General features: G+C 41.1%; 1 protein-coding gene across 4 annotated transcripts in view; it reads right to left on the bottom strand.

Annotated features, from left to right (window-relative positions):
- LOC133560912 (rho GTPase-activating protein 23-like) overlaps nt 1-20140 on the bottom strand; it is a 116247-nt gene that overhangs the window by 20862 nt on the left and 75245 nt on the right. For all 4 annotated transcript variants that reach the window (XM_061913948.1, XM_061913946.1, XM_061913947.1 and 1 more), the window contains 11 exons: nt 17578-17686; nt 15865-15904; nt 15588-15725; nt 11011-11319; nt 10868-10929; nt 7970-8076; nt 4015-4127; nt 1553-1705; nt 1378-1456; nt 1232-1305; nt 1079-1168 (listed from right to left, as the gene is read on the bottom strand). In XM_061913948.1, coding sequence (XP_061769932.1) covers nt 1079-1168; nt 1232-1305; nt 1378-1456; nt 1553-1705; nt 4015-4127; nt 7970-8076; nt 10868-10929; nt 11011-11319; nt 15588-15725; nt 15865-15904; nt 17578-17686 — 1274 coding nt within the window. The remainder of the gene's footprint in view (nt 1-1078; nt 1169-1231; nt 1306-1377; nt 1457-1552; nt 1706-4014; nt 4128-7969; nt 8077-10867; nt 10930-11010; nt 11320-15587; nt 15726-15864; nt 15905-17577; nt 17687-20140) is intronic.

Raw genomic sequence — 20140 nt, 5'->3', positions numbered from 1 at the left:
TAGTGTATAGTTCTTACTTACGTTTGTCAGTATACTCGCCATGAAAGCGCCAAAAGATACCGGTGTTGTGAGTTTAAATTATTCACCCAAGGAACTTTAGTTATCAGTGTTACGGTCGGACGGTTTTTCACAGGACACATTTCGGGTGTTGTTGACGCTGCTCTGTTATTGATTTAGGTAAAGTCTGAATGTCATTAAAAGTTGACTCCATCTTTTGACACTTCTTCCACTCCAAACAAGTAAACAACAATATTTTTTATGTTCCATTGAAAATATACAACATTACAAACGGCGCTCAAAAATCTATCAACATGTTTTAGTACGACTTTAGTAAGCTATGAAGCCGCACCGCTTGATGGATTGTACTGTGCTTCAAGATACGAGTATTATTATGGTGTGTGTATAAGGTAAGACATATTATCTGGTGTTTTCTTTCGCGATATCATGCAAAAGCAACTTTTTTTACCTTCTGGAACCTGCTGATCTGTATTTAAGATCTGCATACATCCTGAAAATTTGCGCGCATCCGCTTAGTAGTCCGTGGAGACCCCGTAGTTGATAAGCTTCTTCTTTTTCTCTTCTTGTTATGTGACATTCATCCTCTTCTGTTACCATTTCTAATATAAAGTAGTGTAAAGTTCTTACTTGCATCCGTCAGTAAACCCCCATGAAAGCGCTAAAACATACTGGTGTGGTGAGTTATATTATTCACCCAAGGAACTTTAGTTGTCAGTATTTCGGTCGGACGGTTTTTCACAGGACACATTTCGGGTGTTGTTGATTTGGGTAAAGTTTGAATGTCATTAAAAGTTTACTACATCTTTTGACACTTCTTCCACTCCTGTCCTTGCACGCTACACCGCTACAACAAAGACGACGACATTTTGACCAACTAACCACCATCACATGTTATGTAGACAACAAGGAAGTGTTTTACATTTAGAAAAAAATAAAAAATGACCCCTTTAATGCGCTTTTTGTAAGAAAAAAAAAAAACCCTATGGTGCGCCCTATGGTCTGGAAAATACGGTACGTTGTTCAATTTTGCCAAATTGCATCTGTCGATAAAGAGTGCTACCTTATTCTTTTCCGAGTGATCCGCCACTTTTTTTAAGTGAGCCACGAGGAACTTGAGGGTGTGGCGATGATAATCTGGCAGGTCGTGAATCTGGAAGGAAACGACGTTCATGAAATAAAGAAAAACCTTTTTATTTTTTTTAGACTCGAATACCAGTTTTTTCATGGTCTTTAGTCGGTCCCTTGTGTCTTCTATCCTGTTGGCATCGATGAAGGATTGATATTTGTCTAAGAAAAGATGATTCAAATAGTGACTAAAGACATTCCACATTCGTCGGGTGTTGTTGGTTTTTTACGCACCGTCAGTAAACAAAGGCTGGGGCAGTTTTCGGAAAAAAGACTTCAGTAGGCTGCTGATGACATTCAGGTCCTGCCATCTCTGTTGGGATAGAACGTTGTTTAGACATTTCTGCTGCTGAGTTAAAAAAAAAAAAAAGGAAGATATTCCAAAATGTTTGAGAAGTGCCCTCCGCACCTCTTTCGCGGTGTTGATATCGAAACCTTTATTCAGGTGATCCTGCAGGTTCGACACCATGGCATTGTTCCCCGGCACCCGGTAGATACCGGTGGACTCCAGACCGGTTGCTTCCACCACGCCACAACACATCTCCACAACCTGCGGGACAAACTGGGACAAAATTGTGAAATGAATGATATTCTACAAACCCCGTTTCCATATGAGTTGGGAAATTGTGTTAGATGTAAACATAAACGGAATACAACGATTTGCAAATCCTTTTCCAACCCATATTCAGTTGAATGCACTACAAAGACACAATATTTGTCTTCGTCTTTTACTATAAAGCCACGCTGTTGTAACACGTGGCTTGCCATTGTCTTGCTGAAATAAGCAGGGGCGTCCATGAAAAAGACATTGCTTGGATGACAACATATGTTGCTTCAAAACCTGTATGGACCTTTCAACATTAATGGTGCATTCACCGATGGGTAAGTTACCCATGCCTTGGGCACTAATACACCCCCATACCATCACAGATGCTGGCTTTTCAACTTTGCGCCTATAACATTCCTGATGGTTCTTTTCTTATTTGGTCCAGAGGACACGACGGCCAAAGTTTCCAAAAACAATTTGAAATGTGGACTCGTCAGACCACAGAAAACTTCTTCACTTTGCATCAGTCCATCTTAGATGAGCTGGGGTCCAGCAAAGTTTTTCTGGGTGTTGTTGATAAATGATTTTCGCTTTGGATTGCACTTACTGATGTAGCGACAAACAGGGTTTTTTTGGAGTGTTCCTGAGCCCATGTGGTGATATCCTTTACATACTGATGTTGTTTTTTTGATGCAGTACCGCCTGAGGAATCGAAGGTCACGGGCATTCAATGTTACGTGCAGTGATTTCTCCAGATTCTTTGAACCTTTTGATGATATTTTTTTTGTAATGGGCTCAAAATAAAATACTCTTTTATACGGACTAACTAATACAGATGAGATTTAGCTGTGTGGGGCTTAGAAATATAATACAATAGAAATAGAATTTGGAAAAATCACTTAATGTAAGCGGCAAGACCGAAAACCAATATTCAATGCTTGTGACCTTTGATACCTCAGGCGATACTGCTTCAAAAAAATGACATCAGTGTGTAAGGGATATCACCACATGGGGTCAAGAACACTTCAGAAAACCACTGTCAGTAATTACAGTTTGTTGCTGCATCTGTAAGTGCAAGTTAAAACTCTACTATGCAAATCCAAAGCTATTTATCAACAACACCCGGAAACGGCTGCGGCTTTGTTGGGCCCAAAATCATCGAAGTGTGACTAAATGTGTTTGTGGCCATGTTGGCCGTAGAGTCAGGTGACTAGTTGGGTTTGGTGGCCATGTTGGCAGGAGAGTCACCTGACTAGTTATGTTTGGTGGCCATGTTGGCAGGAGAGTCACATGACTAGTTGTGTTTGGCGCCCATGTTGGCAGGTGAGTCACATGACTAGTTATGTTTGGTGGCCATTTTGGCAGGACAGTAACATGACTAGTTGTGTTTGGCGGCTATTTTGGCAGGAGAAGCAGCAGATCAAATGAATGTACCATGTTACCTTCCAAAGTACAGAGTTCACTACACATTTGACTCCCACTAATATTGAAAGATACAACCCAAAACTTACGGGTTGAACAAAACAAACTTGTACAATGCACCTGCCGTTGTTTATAAATATATAAAGTCAGTCAAAAAGAAAGTATAAAATTTGAGGTATGGTGTTCTTGGGATGCAACTCAGTATTCTTCTTCCTCCAAACACGACGAGTTGAGTTTATACCAAAATGGATACATGGATGATATAGCAGAGGATTGGGAGAATGTCATGTGGTCAGATGAAACCAAAATATAACTTTTTGGTATAAACTCAACTCGTCGTGTTTAGAGGAAGAAGAATACTGAGTTGCATCCCAAGAACACCAAACCTACTGTAAAGCATGGGGGTGGAAACATCATGCTTTGGGGCTGTTTTTCTGCTAAGGGGACAGGACGATTGATCCGTGTTAAGGAAAGAATGAATGGGGCCATGTATCGTGAGATTTTGAGCCAAAACCTCCTTCCATCAGTGAGAGCTTTAAATGGCCGACCAAATACTTATTTTCCACCATCATTTACAAATAAATTCTTTAAAATTCCTACAATGTGAATTCCTGGATTTTTTTTCCACATTCTGTCTCTCACAGTTGAAGTGTACCTATGATGAAAATTACAGACCTCTGTCATCATTTTAAGTGGGAGAACTTGCACAATCTGTGGCTGACTAAATGCTTTTTTGCCACTCTGTGTGTATTATATTTTTCTTAGTAGAGTTGCCTTAAAAACTATTAAAACCAGGACGATTTAATCACTTTTAAAAAGAACAAAACAGGACAGACAGGACAAATTGTAAAAAAGCAGGACAGGACATATAAATGACGTCATCCATGTTAATCGTAGCTTACTTTGTGATTGACAGCAGGCTGACAGTCCTCAAGGCGCACACCGAAAGCCTTTGGACTGCTGGTCTTTTTGGACTTCTTCATGATACTGATGCCCCACGGTGCCTTGTTGTCATCTAAGTCCAGACACAGAAGTCAAATATTTGCTTACATTTGTTTATTTAATGTCCACAAAAAAAGCAAATATAGTTTTGGCCTTGTGGTTAGAGTGTCCCACCTGAGTTTAATGTGTTCAATATGTTTAAGTTACCCATTCCTTGGACATTAATACACCCCCATACCATCACAGATGCTGGCTTTTCAACTTTGCGCTTAGAACAATCCGGATGGTTATTTTCCTTTTTGCTCCATAAGACACGACGTTCACCGTTTCCAAAAAATAATTTGAAATGTGGACTCGTCAGACCACAGAACATTTTTCCATTTTGCATCAGTCCATCTCAGATGACCGTTTCTGGGTGTTGTTGATAAATTGGCTTTGGCTTTGCATAGTATTGTTTTAACTTGCACTTACAGATGTAGCAACGGACTGTAGTTACTGACAGTGTTTTTTCTGAAGTGTTCCTGAGCCCATGTGGTGATATCCTTTACACCCGGATGCAGCTTTTTGATGCATCCTGAGGGATTGAAGGTCACGGCCAAACCGCTTACGTGCAGTGATTTCTCCAGATTTTCTCAACGTTTTGATGATACTACGAACCTAGATGCTGAAATCTCTAAATTCTTTGCAATAGCTCATTGAGAAATGTTCTTAAAATGTTCGAAAATTTGCTCACACGTTTACTCACAAAATGGTGACCCCTCGCCCCATCCTTGTTTGTAAATGACTCGGTATTTCCTGGAAGCTGCTTTTATAACCAATCATGGCAAAGTATCCTGTTCACCTGTGTTTTTTTTTTTTTTGCTTCACTTTCATTTGTAGTTTTACACTTTTGAAAAAGAAAAAAAAAAAGGTCTTTATTTTTCTCCATCCTGTTTTGATTATTTGTTTTTAACTTAATTGCCTACATCAGGGGTCGGCAACCCGCGGCCCCGGAGCCGCATGCGGCTCTTTGACCACTCTGATGTGGCTCAGCCTCATACTTGCCGACCGCCCGGAGAAGTCGGGTAGATTTCTAATTTTAATGTCTCTATCAGAAATCTCCCGGGTAAACATTTTTCGATTTTCACCCAGATATCAACCTTGACGGCGTGCCGTGATGACAATGCCTCTGAAACCCTTTCTACATGTCATCTAGCCAAGATTTTCACCATGTTGCCTGCGTGCCGGCTGTCCGGTCATATTTTGGATGCGGCCTTTATCCGAACGCATACGTCACTGCAAGGCATACCTGTTCAACAGCCATACAGGTCACACTGAGGGTTGTGATATAAACAACTTTAACACTCTTACTAATATGCGCCACACTGTGAACCCATACCAAACAAGAATGACAAACACATTTCAGGAGAACATCCGCACTATAACACAACATAAACACGACAGAAAAAATACCCAGAATCCCATGTATCTTGACTCTTCCGGGCTCCTCAACTGACGCACGGAGGGGCGGGGTGGGGTTGGGTTGATGGTAGCTGGGTGTATAATGGAGCCCGGAAGAGTCAGGATACTTGGGATTCCGGGTATTTGTTCTGTCATGTTTATGTTGTGTTATAGTGCGGATGTTCTCCTGAAATGTGTTTTTCATTCTTGTTTGGTGTGGGTTCACAGTGTGGCACATATTAATAAGTTGTTTAAACGGCTACCCTCAGTGTAACCTGTATGGCTGTTGAATAAGCATGCCTTGCAGTCTCTTACGTGTGTCTGCAATAGCTTCGTCAAACAATTCTTTGGGCTGGCAAGCTATTTGTACAAGCTGTAGAGGGCGGTAGTGCCAGCATTGTACGACCTTATTATTGTTCAATGGGTGAACACCAGCGTACATTCGAGAGAATAATTACTCTGAAATTCGGGAGTCTCCCGGGAAAATTGGGACGGTCGGCAGGTGTGACGCTGTCAAGCAGCATTCATATAAAACTCGCGGGCCGCACTAACATTAAATTTCCGTGTCTGAGACCCTGGTTTATACATAGCACAAAGCCCCAAAAAAAAACTCTGTATGCAGTATTATTTCATTTTAAAGTTCAAAAGAGTTATGTGGCTCCCATTGTTTTCTTTACTTTGTAAAATGGGTCAAAATGGCTCTTTGAGTGGTAAAAGTTGACGACCCCTGGCCTACATTGACCCCCATCACATATTGTCCAGAAAGAAGTATATAAACCCAGGTTTTATTTAAGTAAAGTCTGAATGTCATTAAAACAGTTAGCTCCACCTTTTGACACGTCTTCCACTCCCGTCCTTGCACGCTACACCGCTACGACAAAGATGACGGGGAGAAGACGCTGTCGAAGTGGAGGAACGTAAATAAGACCGCCCAAAAAAGTGCATATCCTGAAGTAACTGTCAGAAAGCGGCTTGAAGATGGTCAGTAAAACATCATCGATGCAACATTTTGACCAAAGAACCACCATTACATGTTATGTAGACCACAAGAAAGTGTTTTACATTCAGAAAAAAATAATTAAAATATGAATCCTTTAAAGGCCTCCTGAAACCCACTACTACCGACCACGCAGTCTGATAGTTTATATATCAATGATGAAATATTAACATTGCAACACATGCCAATATGGCCTTTTTTAGTTTACTAAATTACAATTTTAAATTTCCCGCAAAGTGTCCTGTTGAAAACGCGGCAGAATGATGACGCTTATGTTGACGTGCTTGTGACGTTATTGGTTGGAGCGGACATTTTATCCCAGCCCCACTCACGGCTAAAAGTCGTCCGATTTAATCCCATAATCACCCAGTATTTTGGACATCTGTGTTGCTGAATCTTTTGCAATTTGATCAATTAATAATGGAGACTATAAAGAAGAATGCTGTTGGTGGAAAGCGGTGGATTGCAGCTGCCTTTAGCAACCAAAACACAGCCGGTGTTTCTTTGTTTGTTGTTAAACTTTAATATGGAACAGAGCAGTCAAGCGAACATGGTTCTACCACATGTCAACCGGCAGGTTTCGGTGAGAAAATTGTGGTGATAAGTCGGCTCTTACCGGAGACATGAGCGGAGCTTGTGTCGTTCTTCCTGCAGCAGCTGTCAAATAGGCAGCTGCGACTTTCTTGGCTCCTCCATGTGTTCCTTCAGAGACACCGGCGGTCACCACACCCCTCCGACTTTCAGGTATGACTTTATAATCTCACTAAAACACTAGTAACACATTAAGCAGATAAGGGATTTTCCAGAATTATCCTAGTAAATGTGTCTTATAACATCTGAATTGCTCCCACTGCCGTCGCCCTTTTTTTTGTAGTGCTTCACTCTAACTTTCCTCATCCATGAATCTTTCATCCTCGCTCAAATTAATGGGGAAATCGTCGCTTTCTCGGTCCGAATCGCTCTTGCTGCTGGTGGCTATGATTATAAACAATGTGAGGATGTGAGGAGCTCCACAACCAGTGACGTCACACGCACATCGTCTGCTACTTCCGGTACAGGCGATGCTTTTTTAGTAGCGACCAAAAGTTGCAAACTTTATCGTGGATGTTCTCTACTAAATCCTTTCAGCAAAAATATGGCAATATCGCGAAATGATCAAGTATGACACATAGAATGGACCTGCTATCCCCGTTTTAATAAGAAAATCTTATTTCAGTAGGCCTTTAATGCGCCCAATAATCCGGTGTGCCTTTTGTATGAAAATAGACCTGAATAGACCCGCTCATCGGCAGTGCGCCTTGTAACCAGGTGCGCCCCATGGTCTGGAAAATTTGAGATTAGATAAAACTTTATTATTGTACATTGCTCGGGGTGGCATTTTTTTGGAGCACAAAACCGATTAAAAAGCGTGTTTTCCTTATTCTCATTATATGCAAATATAATGACAATAAAGTCCATTCTATTCTATTCGTACCCACCAGTTTTGAACGATGCATTCACTGTGGTGTTTTCAGTCTTTGCTAAAAGGAAGGGGGGAATCCCACGATGACTTCCAGGAGAAGAATCCGGTTGGTTGCCTGAAAAACTGTTCCAAATGACAAACAACGTTGTATTAATGTACAACAATAAAAATTGAATAATAGCACAACTTGACTTCTAGCTGTTCCATGCATTACTCCAAAAACAGACAATTGCTCTTAGTCCTATTTTTTTTGTTTTTTTGCTGGTGTTTACACAGCTGGCCTGTTATATTTGTGTGAAAATAGGTAAAGGTGGTCAGAAAAAAAGGATGTACAGTGACTTCCAAATAAAAGAACTACGGTTGTACGTTAAAACAGTTACTAGTATAGTACCGCGATACTAATTAATCATATTCGGTACTATACCGCCTCTAAAAAAGTACCGGTTTGTAACAGGCATGACAGCTGTTTTTGACGTCACGTCGTGTCATTGCTGGTTTTACTGGCAGAGGAGCATGTTCGGCAGCGCACACGCACTGAGTACTTACAAGCAGACATAGTGTGTAGACAGAAAACGGAGAATGGACGCATTTTGACTTAAAAACTGACAATAAAGCAGAAGTTATAACACTGAAAGGCCCTCAGGAAGAGGTGCTTCAAGACATAGCTAGCGGCTAACGTCCATCCGCAGTGTTTTAGCTACTTCTAAATCACTAATCCTCGACCCAATGGCGACAAATAAAGTACGTTTCAAAAAAGTATCATCCATGCAGGACGAGGATGGGTGGATCTACGCCTGACATCCACTGTAATGATACCAAGTACAGGAGCGTATCGTGTCGATACTTCTATGATTACATTTATATTTTTGGCATCACTAAATCTTTTTTCGTTTAAAAAATATATATATATATTATGTTTATAAACTCAGGAAATACGTCCATGGACACTTTGAATGTGACCAATGTATGATCCTGTAACTACTTGTTATCGGATTGATACCCAAATTTGTGGTATCATCCAAAACTAATGTAAAGTATCCAAATAACAGAAAAATAAGTGTTTGGGGGGAGGTGTAGTCAGCACTGCCTGTAGGAGGAAAAGTCACCGCCGCTGGCCATGGTGCTGACGGTGAGACACGGCTGGCAGGTGATTAGATTTTAAAGGTGGTATGTGTTAATCTAATCACCTGTTGTCTTTAACAGTAAGCGGCCGGGAGCAGGACGGGGAGAGAGGATATGGACGTGGCTGGAAAGTCGCTTTATGAAAACAATCTGATGATTAAAACCTTGTTAAAACCCATACACGCTTTGGCTCCGGTGCTGTGAAGTAATTCCACAAAGTGATTATTACATTTTTAACAGAAGTGTAGATAGAACGTGTTAAAAGAGAAACTAAGCAGATATTAACAGTAAATGAACAAGTACATAAATAATCCATTTTCTACCACTTGTCCTTAATAATTTTGACAAAACAATAAAATGGAAAATGACACAATATGTTACTGCATATGTCAGCAGCTAAATTAGGAGCCTTTGTTTGTTTACTTAATACTAAAAGACAAGTTGTCTAGTATGTTCACTATTTTATTTTAGGAAAAACTTGCAATAAGAAACATATGTTTAATGTGCCCTAAGATGTTTTGTTCCAATAAAGCCATCCATCCATTCATCTTCTTCCGCTTATCCGAGGTCGGGTCACGGGGGCAGCAGCCTAAGCAGGGAAGCCCAGACTTCCCTCTCCCCAGCCACTTCGTCCAGCTCTTCCTGGGGGATCCCGAGGCGTTCCCAGGCCGGTCGGATGTGCCCTAAATAGGCGTTGGCGTTCGGGTGACATCCTGACCAGATGCCCGAACCACTTCATCTGGCTCCTCTCAATGTGGAGGAGCAGCGGCTTTACTTTGAGCTCCTCCCGGATGACAGAGCTTCTCACCCTATCTCTAAGGGAGAGCCCCGCCACCTGGCGGAGGAAACTCATTTCGGCCGCTTGTACCCGTGATCTTGTCCTTTCGGTCATAACCCAAAGCTCATGACCATAGGTGAGGATGGGAACGTAGATCGACCGGTAAATTAAGAGCTTTGCCTTCCGGCTCAGCTCCTTCTTCACCATGACGGACCCATACAGCGTCCGCATTACTGAAGACGCCGCACTGATCCGCCTGTCGACCGCACCATCCACTCTTCCCTCACTCGTGAACAAGGCGCCGAGCTACTTGAACTCCTCCACTTGGGGCAGGGTCTCCTTCCCAACCCGGAGATGGCACTCCACCCTTTTTCGGGCGAGAACCATGGACTCGGACTTGGAGGTGCGGATTCTCGTCCCGGTCGCTTCACACTCGGCTACGAACCGGTCTAGTGGGAGCTGAAGATCCTGGCCAGTTGAAGCCTTTAGGACCACATTATCTGCAAAAAAGCAGAGACCTAATCCTGCAGCCAACAAACCGGATCCCCTCAACGACTTGACTGCATCCATAAATTCCGTCAATAAAAGTTATGAACAGAATCGGTGACAAAGGCCAGCCTTGGCGGAGTTCAAACCTCACTGGAAACTGGTCTGACTTACTGCCGGCAATGCGGACTAAGCTCTGACACTGATCATACAAAGAGAGGACCGCCACATTCAGACAGTCCGATACCCCATAGTGTCTGAGCACTCCCCACAGGACTTCCCGAGGGACATGGTCGAATGCCTTCTCCAAGTCCAAAAAGCACATGTAGACTGGTTGGGCAAACTCCCATGCACACTCAAGGACCCTGCCGAGAGTATAGAGTTGGTCCAAAGTTCCACAAATAAAGCCAATAATTCAAATTTTTGTGGTGTCCTTTATGTAGAAAAGTATCGAAATATATTTTGGTACCAATACCGGGACAACACTAAAACAAACAAACCAAGGAGACGTTCTGCTATATTGCCAACCTGTGTTTCCTGTAGTCATTCAGTTTTTTGTTGATTAGAGCCTGTCTTGATGAACCGACATCCTGCAACATACGGAAAAAAGTAACAACAAAGCAGTCAGTCCGAGTTTGAGTTGGGTTTCCCAAGAATGAACCTATCTGGACCTCATTGTCCATTTTGCTGTTCTCCCTGATGAGCTTGATCCACGCCAACATGTCCTCCCTGCTCTCCGCCTGGAGCAGATACTCGCAGAAGTTCTGAGTGGTCAGTCTCAGAGCGTGCTTCCGCTTGGTTTCGCTGTAAGCAATGTCGACCAGGCAGCCACAGATGCTGATCGGGGGGTATTCGTCCGGACCTGGACCGGCAACTTCCCCGTGGAGGACCGCCTCTCGTTTGTCCTTGTAAAGGAAGACCCAGTGTGGACGCAGCACGGAAAAGACGCGTTTCCAAGGACGTATACCACCACCGACCTTCTGGAAAATAACAAGAGATGATCAACATTGGGGTGTAAAAAGTGACACAAAATATATGAAATAGCAAAAAACGGTGAAATTGGCACGTTTTGGATTTTGACTTGGATTTGTTTTGCTTCTTCCAGGCAAAGGATAATTTGCAGGAGCGAGACGTAAGTGTAAGTACATGTTTAATTTATATTAAATACAAAAAAAAGCAAACAAAGGGCACTCACTACGAGGTACTAATACCAGAGTCCAAAATGCAAACATGAAACAAAAACACTTGCTCGATGGCATGAATAATGAACTATAAACAAAACTAGCACAATGGCTTAAATAACAAAAACTTACTCGACGTGGACAAAACCGAATAGCATGGCATGAAGGCAGGAGCAACATTTAGCAAGCAGTACAGCATAAGCAGGAAGTAGAATGCAAAGTTCCCAGGCCGAGGAACAAAAAACAAATGACTTAAATAGTGGCTATGGTGATGAGAAACAGGTGTGGGGCTGAGGGCAGGGGCGTGACTTGGAGACCAGGTGGAAACTAATGCGTAACTATGGAGACAAACAAAATCAGGAAGTGCAAAACGGGAAACAAGAGTCCAAAAACCAAACATAAACATGATCAAACATAAACTGATTTACAGGCATGACGAATAAAAACCGAATACAATGATTTGCAAATCCTTTTCAACCTATATTCAACTGAATAGACTGCAAAGACAAGATATTTAACATTCAAACTGGAAAATTGTGTTGTTTTTTGCAAATTTTAGCTCATTTGGTTCAAAAAAGCTGGCACGGATGGCAAAAAAGACTGAGAAAGTTGAGGAATGCTCATCAAACACTTGTTTGGAACATTCGTACAGGTGAACAGGCTAATTGGGAACAGGTGGGTGAAGTGCCTTGGGCAAGACACTTTACCCACCGGCTCCCAGTGCCACCCACACTGGTTTAAATGTAACTTAGATATTGGGTTTCACTATGTACAGCGCTTTGAGTCATTAGAGAAAAAGTGCTATATAAATATAATTCACTTCACTTAATTTAATCAACATGGTTTGTAAAAGTTAGGTTGTGAGTGAATTATTAATACACAAGGCAGGGAAGAAGTAGGATCGAATAAAAGCGCTGTTTCTCATACTCCTTTTACAGATACGTTTGAATTGTGCAAATGTAACCACGTAATGTTTCTTAATGTAACTTGTTAAACATGTCTGGGAAAATATAAGTTAGAACTAGAGATGTCTGATATTATCCGGCAATAAATGCTTTAAAATGTAATATCGGAAATTATCAGTATCGGTTTCAAAAAGTAAAGCGGTGCAGAGCATACCAAAAACAAGAGTGTGTTGTTGCCGGTGCTGTAGCCGTGGCTAACATGCCCGCTCGCTCGGTGACTGACTAACGACACCATGTCTATGCTTTGGGATTATTTTAAAGTGTGTCTGACGGATAAAAAACTGGCAATTTGCAATGACTGCAAAAAGTTGGTTATGCGAGGAGGAACCTGGACGTCTTCCTTGAATACGAGCAATTTAATCACCCACATCTTCAAGAATCATAAGGAAATAAACGATGAATACAAGCGGAAGACAGATGAAACGCAAACACCGAAAAAAAGTAGTACCACACGGCTGTCGCTTAAAGACTCCGCCGAGAAAAAACAAAAATACAACAAAAACCACCTCGGGGTGAAAGCCCAGGTGCATTGCCAGGGACAATGCACGTATTGTGGCAAAAGCTATGGTGGAGTTTGGTGTGGCTAGTCTGCCCTGCATGGCGCACACTTTGCAGCTGGCGGTGAACGGAGCTGCCCTGTCTCAACGCAGCATTTCAGAAGCTCTGGCTGACTGCGAAGCCACTTCAAGCACTCACCACTAGCTTGCAGAACATTTGTGTTACTCATACAAATACATTAGAGCAGGGCAGATTGAGCCCAGTTTATAATTTCCTGTTATACAGTATGCCAGGCAGTCTTGCACTAAAGGAGGACTATGTGATTGTTTACTTTATTACTCTAGTATACTCTGGACTGAAGCTGTGTGCCTCCATTGTTTTTGTAGCTGTTGTTTTGAGGCATGTTTAAAAAAAAATAATGCACTTTGTGAAATTCAAAGTATTGTATTTCCTGTAGTTGTGGTGGGTATCAGGATTATCTCAGGGAGAGCATGTCCCGAATTCCAAGCTGCTGTTTTGGGGCATGTTTAAAAAAAAAAAATAATGCACTTTGTGACTTCAATAATAAATATGGCAGTGCCATGTTGGCAGGACTTGGACTACGAGGAGGATTGTTTTCCGACGCAAAGAAAAGTTGGCACGAGCAAGGTGTGAATGAAAGTACATATTTATTTATACTCTAACAAACTACAAAAAAAGGCAAACAAAAGGCGCGTACAATGGCGGTACAAAACTAGACTATGAAAACAAACAAAGCACAAAGGAAAAACTAAAAAATACCAAAAACTTAGGTGGCATGGGCACAGGGGATTAAACAGCAAGGCATGGTATGAAGGAAGTATGTGTATAAAGTCGCCAGGCTGACTTCCTGGCAACTTCCGGTTTAAATAATAGCTATGATGAGTGCAAACAGGAGTGAGACATGAGGACATGGGCGTGACATGAGGACAAGGTGAAAAATAATGAGTTGCTATGGTAATAAGACAAACAAGGAAGTGCAGGAACAAGAATTGAATATCCAAAAAACAAAACCAAACATTACCAAAACAAAACATGATCCCATAGATGTGACACGTTGGCATTTTTTTTCCATAACTTGAGTTGATTTATTTTTGGAAAACCTTGTTACATTGCATCCAGCGGGGCATCACAACAAAATTAGGCATAATAACGTGTTAATTCCACGACCGTATATATCGGTATGTGTTGATATCGGAATCGGTAATTAAGAGTTGGACGATATCGGAATATCGGCAAAAAAGCCAATATCGGACATCTATAGTTATAACCATGACCGTAATCAATTGTGGCTTTCATGACTGCATAAACCAGGGGTCACCAACGCGGTGCCCTCGGTGCCCGCAGGCACCAGGTCGCCCGTAAGGACCAGATGAGTCGCCCACTGGCTTGTTCTAAAAATAGCTCAAATAGCAGCACTTACCAGTGAGCTGCCTCTATGTTTTAAAATTTTATTTATTTATTAGCAAGCTGGTCTCGCTTTGCTCGACATTTTTAATTCTAAGAGAGACAAAACTCAAATAGAATTTGAAAATTCAAGAAAATATTTTAAAGAGTTGGTCTTCACTTGTTTAAATCAATTAATTTATTTTTTTACTTTGCTTCTTAAAACTTTCAGAAAGACAATTTTTGAGAAAAAATACAACCTTAAAAATGATTTTAGGATTTTTAAACACACATACCTTTTAAATTCCTTCCTCTTCATTCCTGAGAATTCAAATCAATGTTCAAGTAAATGTTTTTTTATTGTAAAGAATAATAAATACATTTTAATTTAATTCTTCATTTTAGCTTCTGTTTTTTCAACAAAGAATATTTGTGAAATATTTCTTCAAACTTATTTTGATTAAAATTCAAAAAAAATATTCCGGCAAATCTAGAAAATCTGTAGAATCAAATTAAAATCTGATTTCAAAGTATTTTGAATTTCTTTTAAAAAATTTGTTCCGGAAAATCCTGAAAAAATAATGTTTTGTCTTTGTTAGAAATATAGCTTGGTCCAATTTGTTATATATTCTAACAAAGTGCGGATTGGATTTTAACCTATTTAAAACATGTCATCAAAATTCTAAAATTAATCTTAATCAGGAAAAATTACTAATGATGTTCCATAAATTATTTTTTTTAAATTTTTTCAAAAAGATTCGAATTAGCTAGTTTTTCCTTTCTTTTTTTGGTTGAATTTTGAATTTTAAAGAGTGGAAAGTGAAGATAAACTATGTTTCAAAATATTATTTTCTTTTTTTTCCTGTTTTCTCCTCTTTTAAACCGTTCAATTAAGTGTTTTTTCATCATTTATTCTCTACAAAAAAAATCTTCCGTAAAAGGAAAAAAACTGTACGACAGAATGACAGACAGAAATACCCATTTTTATATATATACATACATTTATTTATTAAAAGTAAATTGAACAAATTGGCTATTTCTGGCAATTTATTTAAGTGTGTATCCAACTGGTAGCCCTTCGCATTAATCAGTACCCAAGAAGTAGCTCTTGGTTTCAAAAAAGGTTGATGACCCCTGGCATAAACCTTATCACCAATAGGCATGCATCATTAAGTGCAATCGGATTTTTGTTTTTTTTACCTTGCCCTTTTCTGTGAGAATCTGTTTGTAGTGGAGCCAGCCTTCCACGCGGGTGTTGCTGAAATGGATTGTCCCCAGTTCAGAAGTGGAGTGATGTTTGGACCGGGCTTCCTCCTGTGCTTTCAAGCTCTCGAGAGACTAACACAATGCATTGCATTCATCAACAGTTTTTTTTATTTAGATTGACCAATAACAAATATACAGTATTTTGTACTTTTATTTTAATTTTTTTATAAATAGGCAGTATTTGCTACAAAACACAGTGACAAAAACTCACCTCATTGATGAAAAAGCTCTTGACTCTTTTTGGTAGTTTTCTGTGAAAGACAATGCGAACAAATTCCATCTTATGTTCAAGCATCAAATATGATACTGTATGATTACATTGTGCAAAACCCAAAACCAGTGGAGTTGGCACGTTGTGTAAATGGTAAATAAAAACAAAATACAATGATTTGCAAATCTTTTTGAACATAAATTCAATTGAATAGACTGCAAAGACAAGATACTTAACGTTTGAATTGGAAAACATTGTTGTTTTTAGCAAATATTAGCTCATTTGGAAGTTGATGCCTGCAACATGTTTCAAAAAAGCTGGCACAAGTGTCAAAAAGACTGAGAAAAGTGAGGAATGCTCATCACACACTTATTTGGAACATCCCACAGGTGGACACGCTAATTGGGAACAGGTGGGTGCCATGATTGGGCACAAAAACAGCTTCCAAACAAGCATGGGGCGAGGGTCACCACTTTGTGAACAAATGTGTGAGCAAACTGTCGAACAGTTTAAGAACAACATTTCTCAACCAGCTATTGCAAGGAATTTAGGAATTTCACCATCTCCGGTCGGTAAATATCATCAAAAGTTCCAGAGAACTTAGAGAAACCACTGCACATAAGCGGCAAGGCCAAAAACCGACATTGAATGCCCATGACCTTCGATCCCTCAGGCGGTACCGGGTCAAAAAGCGACATCAGTGTGTAAAGGACATCACCACCTGGGCTCAGGAGCACTTCAGAAAACCGCTGTCAGTAACTACAGTTGGTCGCTACATCTGTAAGTGCAAGTTAAAACTCGACAATGCAAAGCCAAAGTCATTTATCAACAACACCCAGAAATACTTCGCTGGGCCCGAGCTCATGAATGGACTAATGCAAAGTGGAAATTTTTCTGTGGTCTGTAAACCGTGGACGTTGTGTCCTCTGAATCAAAGAGGAACAGAACCATTCAGACGGCTATAGGTGCAAGGTTCAAAAGCCAGCATCTGTGATGGTATGGGGGTGTAATAGTGCCCAAGGCATGGATGACTTACAAATCTGTGAAGGCACCATTAATGCTGAATGGTACATACAGGTTTTGGAGCAACATATATTGCCATCCAAGCAACGTTATCATGGACACCCCTGCTTATTTCAGCAAGACAATGCCAAGCCTCGTGTTACAACGGCGTGGTTTCATAGTAAAAGAGTGCAGGTACTAGACTGGCCTGCCTGTAGTCCAGACCTGTCTCCCCATGAATATGTGTGGCGCATTATGAAGCGTGAAATACCACAACGGAGACTGTTGAACAACTTAAGCTGTACATCACGCAAGAATGGGAAAGAATTCCACCTGAAAAACTTAAAAAATTGTTCTCCTCAGTTCCCAAACGTTTACTGAGTGTTGTTAAAAGGAAAGGCCATGTAACACAGTGGTAAAAATGCCCCTGTGACAACTTTTTTGCAATGTGTTGCTGTCATTAAATTCCAAGTTATACTGATTATTTGCAAAAAAAAATATTTTTTTTCTCAGTTTGTACGTTAAGTATCTTGTTTTTGCAGTCTATTCAATTGAATATAAGCTGAATTCTGTTGTTATTTACCATTTACACAACGTGCCAACTTCACTGGGTTTGGGTTTTGTTTACAGGAATAGACAATGAGGCATTTAAAACTACATGGAAATACATTCCTGGAACAAAACATTTAAAAGCCGAGTGTTGGAGCTTACGATAAAACATGTCCTTCTTCCCTGAAGGTGTTCAGACCTTCATCACAGGACTTGGACCTCTCCGTCGTAATGGCCAGCAAATATGATGAGCGGCGTCGTTTAATACTACCTGACATACAAAACAAGAACAAAAGTAAGATTGGTGGATGAAAATGCCGATAGAAAGTATTCATAAACCATCATTAATTTTGAGAAAATACTACAAAAGAGCATAACGCTGCAAGAACATTCATTTTTGAGCAGGGGTCTCAAACACGCGGCCCCTACCTTAATATGAAAGTTTAATGTCGATGAAGCTTGTGAGTTTTATACGAATGGCGCTTGACAGCATTGTGTGCGGAGCTGAAAGAATCTACCAATCACGGTGTGATATGTGGCTCTCGAGGGTCGAATATAATGACGTCACTTGCGTGATGCAAGCAGAGAAATGTTTTTCCTCTTTTCTACCAGACCAGCACGCGCTCTTCCTCCCTCCCTTGCTCGCCTCTGTCACTGTCTGTGTGTCTCTCTCTCGCTGCCTCCCTCGGCGCCCGGGAGATGAGCGGTTTGGTAGCTTCCGAAGGATCCCAGTAGCTTCCAAAGCACTCCGCCGAAGGACCGAGCGAAAATACAAAACCGCGATTCACTAGACCCCGGCGCTGATACTTCGACAGAGTCGCTGGGTGAATCGGACGTGTGACACGTTAGTCGTGATGTAAGCCTGTTCGGGGCTTAATTATGCTCCCGTAACTGTAAACTCCACAGCGAGACACCCCCCTTCCACGTAAGAGGCATGGCCGGAAACCAACATTGAATGCCCGTGACCTTCGATCCCTCAGACGGCACTGTATCAAAAACCGACATCAATCTCTAAAGGATATCACCACATGGGCCCAGGAACACTTCAGAAAACCACTGTCACTAAATACAGTTCGTCGCTATATCTGTAAGTGCAGGTTAAAGCTCTACTATGCAAAGCGAAAGCCATTTATCAACAACATCCAGAAACGCCGCCGGCTTCCTTGGGCTCGAGATCATCTAAGATAGACTGATGCAAAGTGGAAAAATGTTCTGTGGTGTGACGAGTCTACATTTGAAATTGTTTTTGGAAATATTCAACATCGTGTCATCCGGACCAAAGGGGAAGCGAACCATCCAGGCTGTTATCGATGCAAAGTTCAAAAGCTAGCATCTGTGATGGTATGGGGGTGCATTAGTGCCCAAGGCGTGGGTAACTTACACATCTGTGAAGGCACCATTAATGCTGAAAGGTACATGCAGGTTTTGGAACAACATATGCTGCCATCTAAGCGTTGTCTTTTTCATGGAAGCCCCTGCTTATTTCAGCAAGACAATACCAAGCCACATTCGGCACGTGATACAACAGCGTGGCTTCGTAGTAAAAGAGTGCGGGTACTTTCCTGGCCCGCCTGTAGTCCAGACGTATCTCCCATCGAAAATGTGTGGTGCATTATGAAACGTAAAATACGACAGCGGAGACCCCGGACTGTTGAACCACTGAAGTTTTACATAAAACTAGAATGGGAAATAATTCCACTTTCAAAGCTTCAACAATTAGTTTCCTCAGTTCCCAAACGTTTATTGAGTGTTGTTAAAAGAAAAGGTGATGTAACACAGTGGTGAACATGCCCTTTCCCAACTACTTTGGCACGTGTTTTTATATATTTATATATATATATATTTTTTTTCAGCTTTATTTCGAGCAGACTTGGGCAAATTAAGGCCCGGGAGCCACATGCGGCCCGTTAAGCTTTTCAAGGGGGTGTGACATTCATATTTTGTCAATATTCAGTGTTTTATCGTTCGTAGAAAAATGTAAAATTCCATTACGGTTTTTTTAAGGCGGCCTGTCATAACGTTTTTAGCATTCAATCAGACATTATTGTGAGGTTTTGTATGAGTGTCCCTAAAAACAGATATACCGCCCCCCCAGACACATTTTTTTTCTCTAAATGTGGCCCCCAGAGTCAAAATAATTGCCTAGGCCGGATTTAGAGGGACTGCCAGTGCGTTTTAAGATATTAAGCATCGTTACCCAATAACCCTAAAATCCAAGTAGGGGAAATATACATTAGATTTGTGTATGTGTACAAAAAAAATGCATAACATGTAAAAAAATGACAAATTTAAAATAGTCGAAAACGCATGCATTTAAACATTTTGCTATCAACAAAATGTTATGTATTCAAATACAAAACGGAACACTTTTTCAACATGTTGCAGGCATCACATTCCCAAATGAGCTATCCATTCATCCATCCATTTTCTACGCTGGAGCCTATCTCAGCTGCATTTGGAAGGCGTCGTACACCCTGGATAAGTCGCCACCTCATCGGAGGGCCAAAAGTAATGGCCCGAGTGCCCCGATACTTTTGATCCATATGGTTGAGAGTACTTGGGGCGGTACAGCTCAGTTGCTAGACCGAGCAACTTGAGGGTTCCAGGTTCGATCCCCTCTTCTGTCATCCTAGTCACTGCCGTTGTTGTCATGTTTTGTGGTCACGTTCTGTTTGGTTTTGGACCCAAGACTCAAGCTTACTGAAGTCATAATAAAACTAAAACA

Source organism: Nerophis ophidion, linkage group LG10 (assembly GCF_033978795.1).
Source record: "Nerophis ophidion isolate RoL-2023_Sa linkage group LG10, RoL_Noph_v1.0, whole genome shotgun sequence".
NCBI classification, from domain to species: domain Eukaryota; kingdom Metazoa; phylum Chordata; class Actinopteri; order Syngnathiformes; family Syngnathidae; genus Nerophis; species Nerophis ophidion.
The sequence above is the reverse complement of the archived record's forward strand: the minus strand, read 5'-3'. Positions and strand labels throughout refer to the sequence as shown.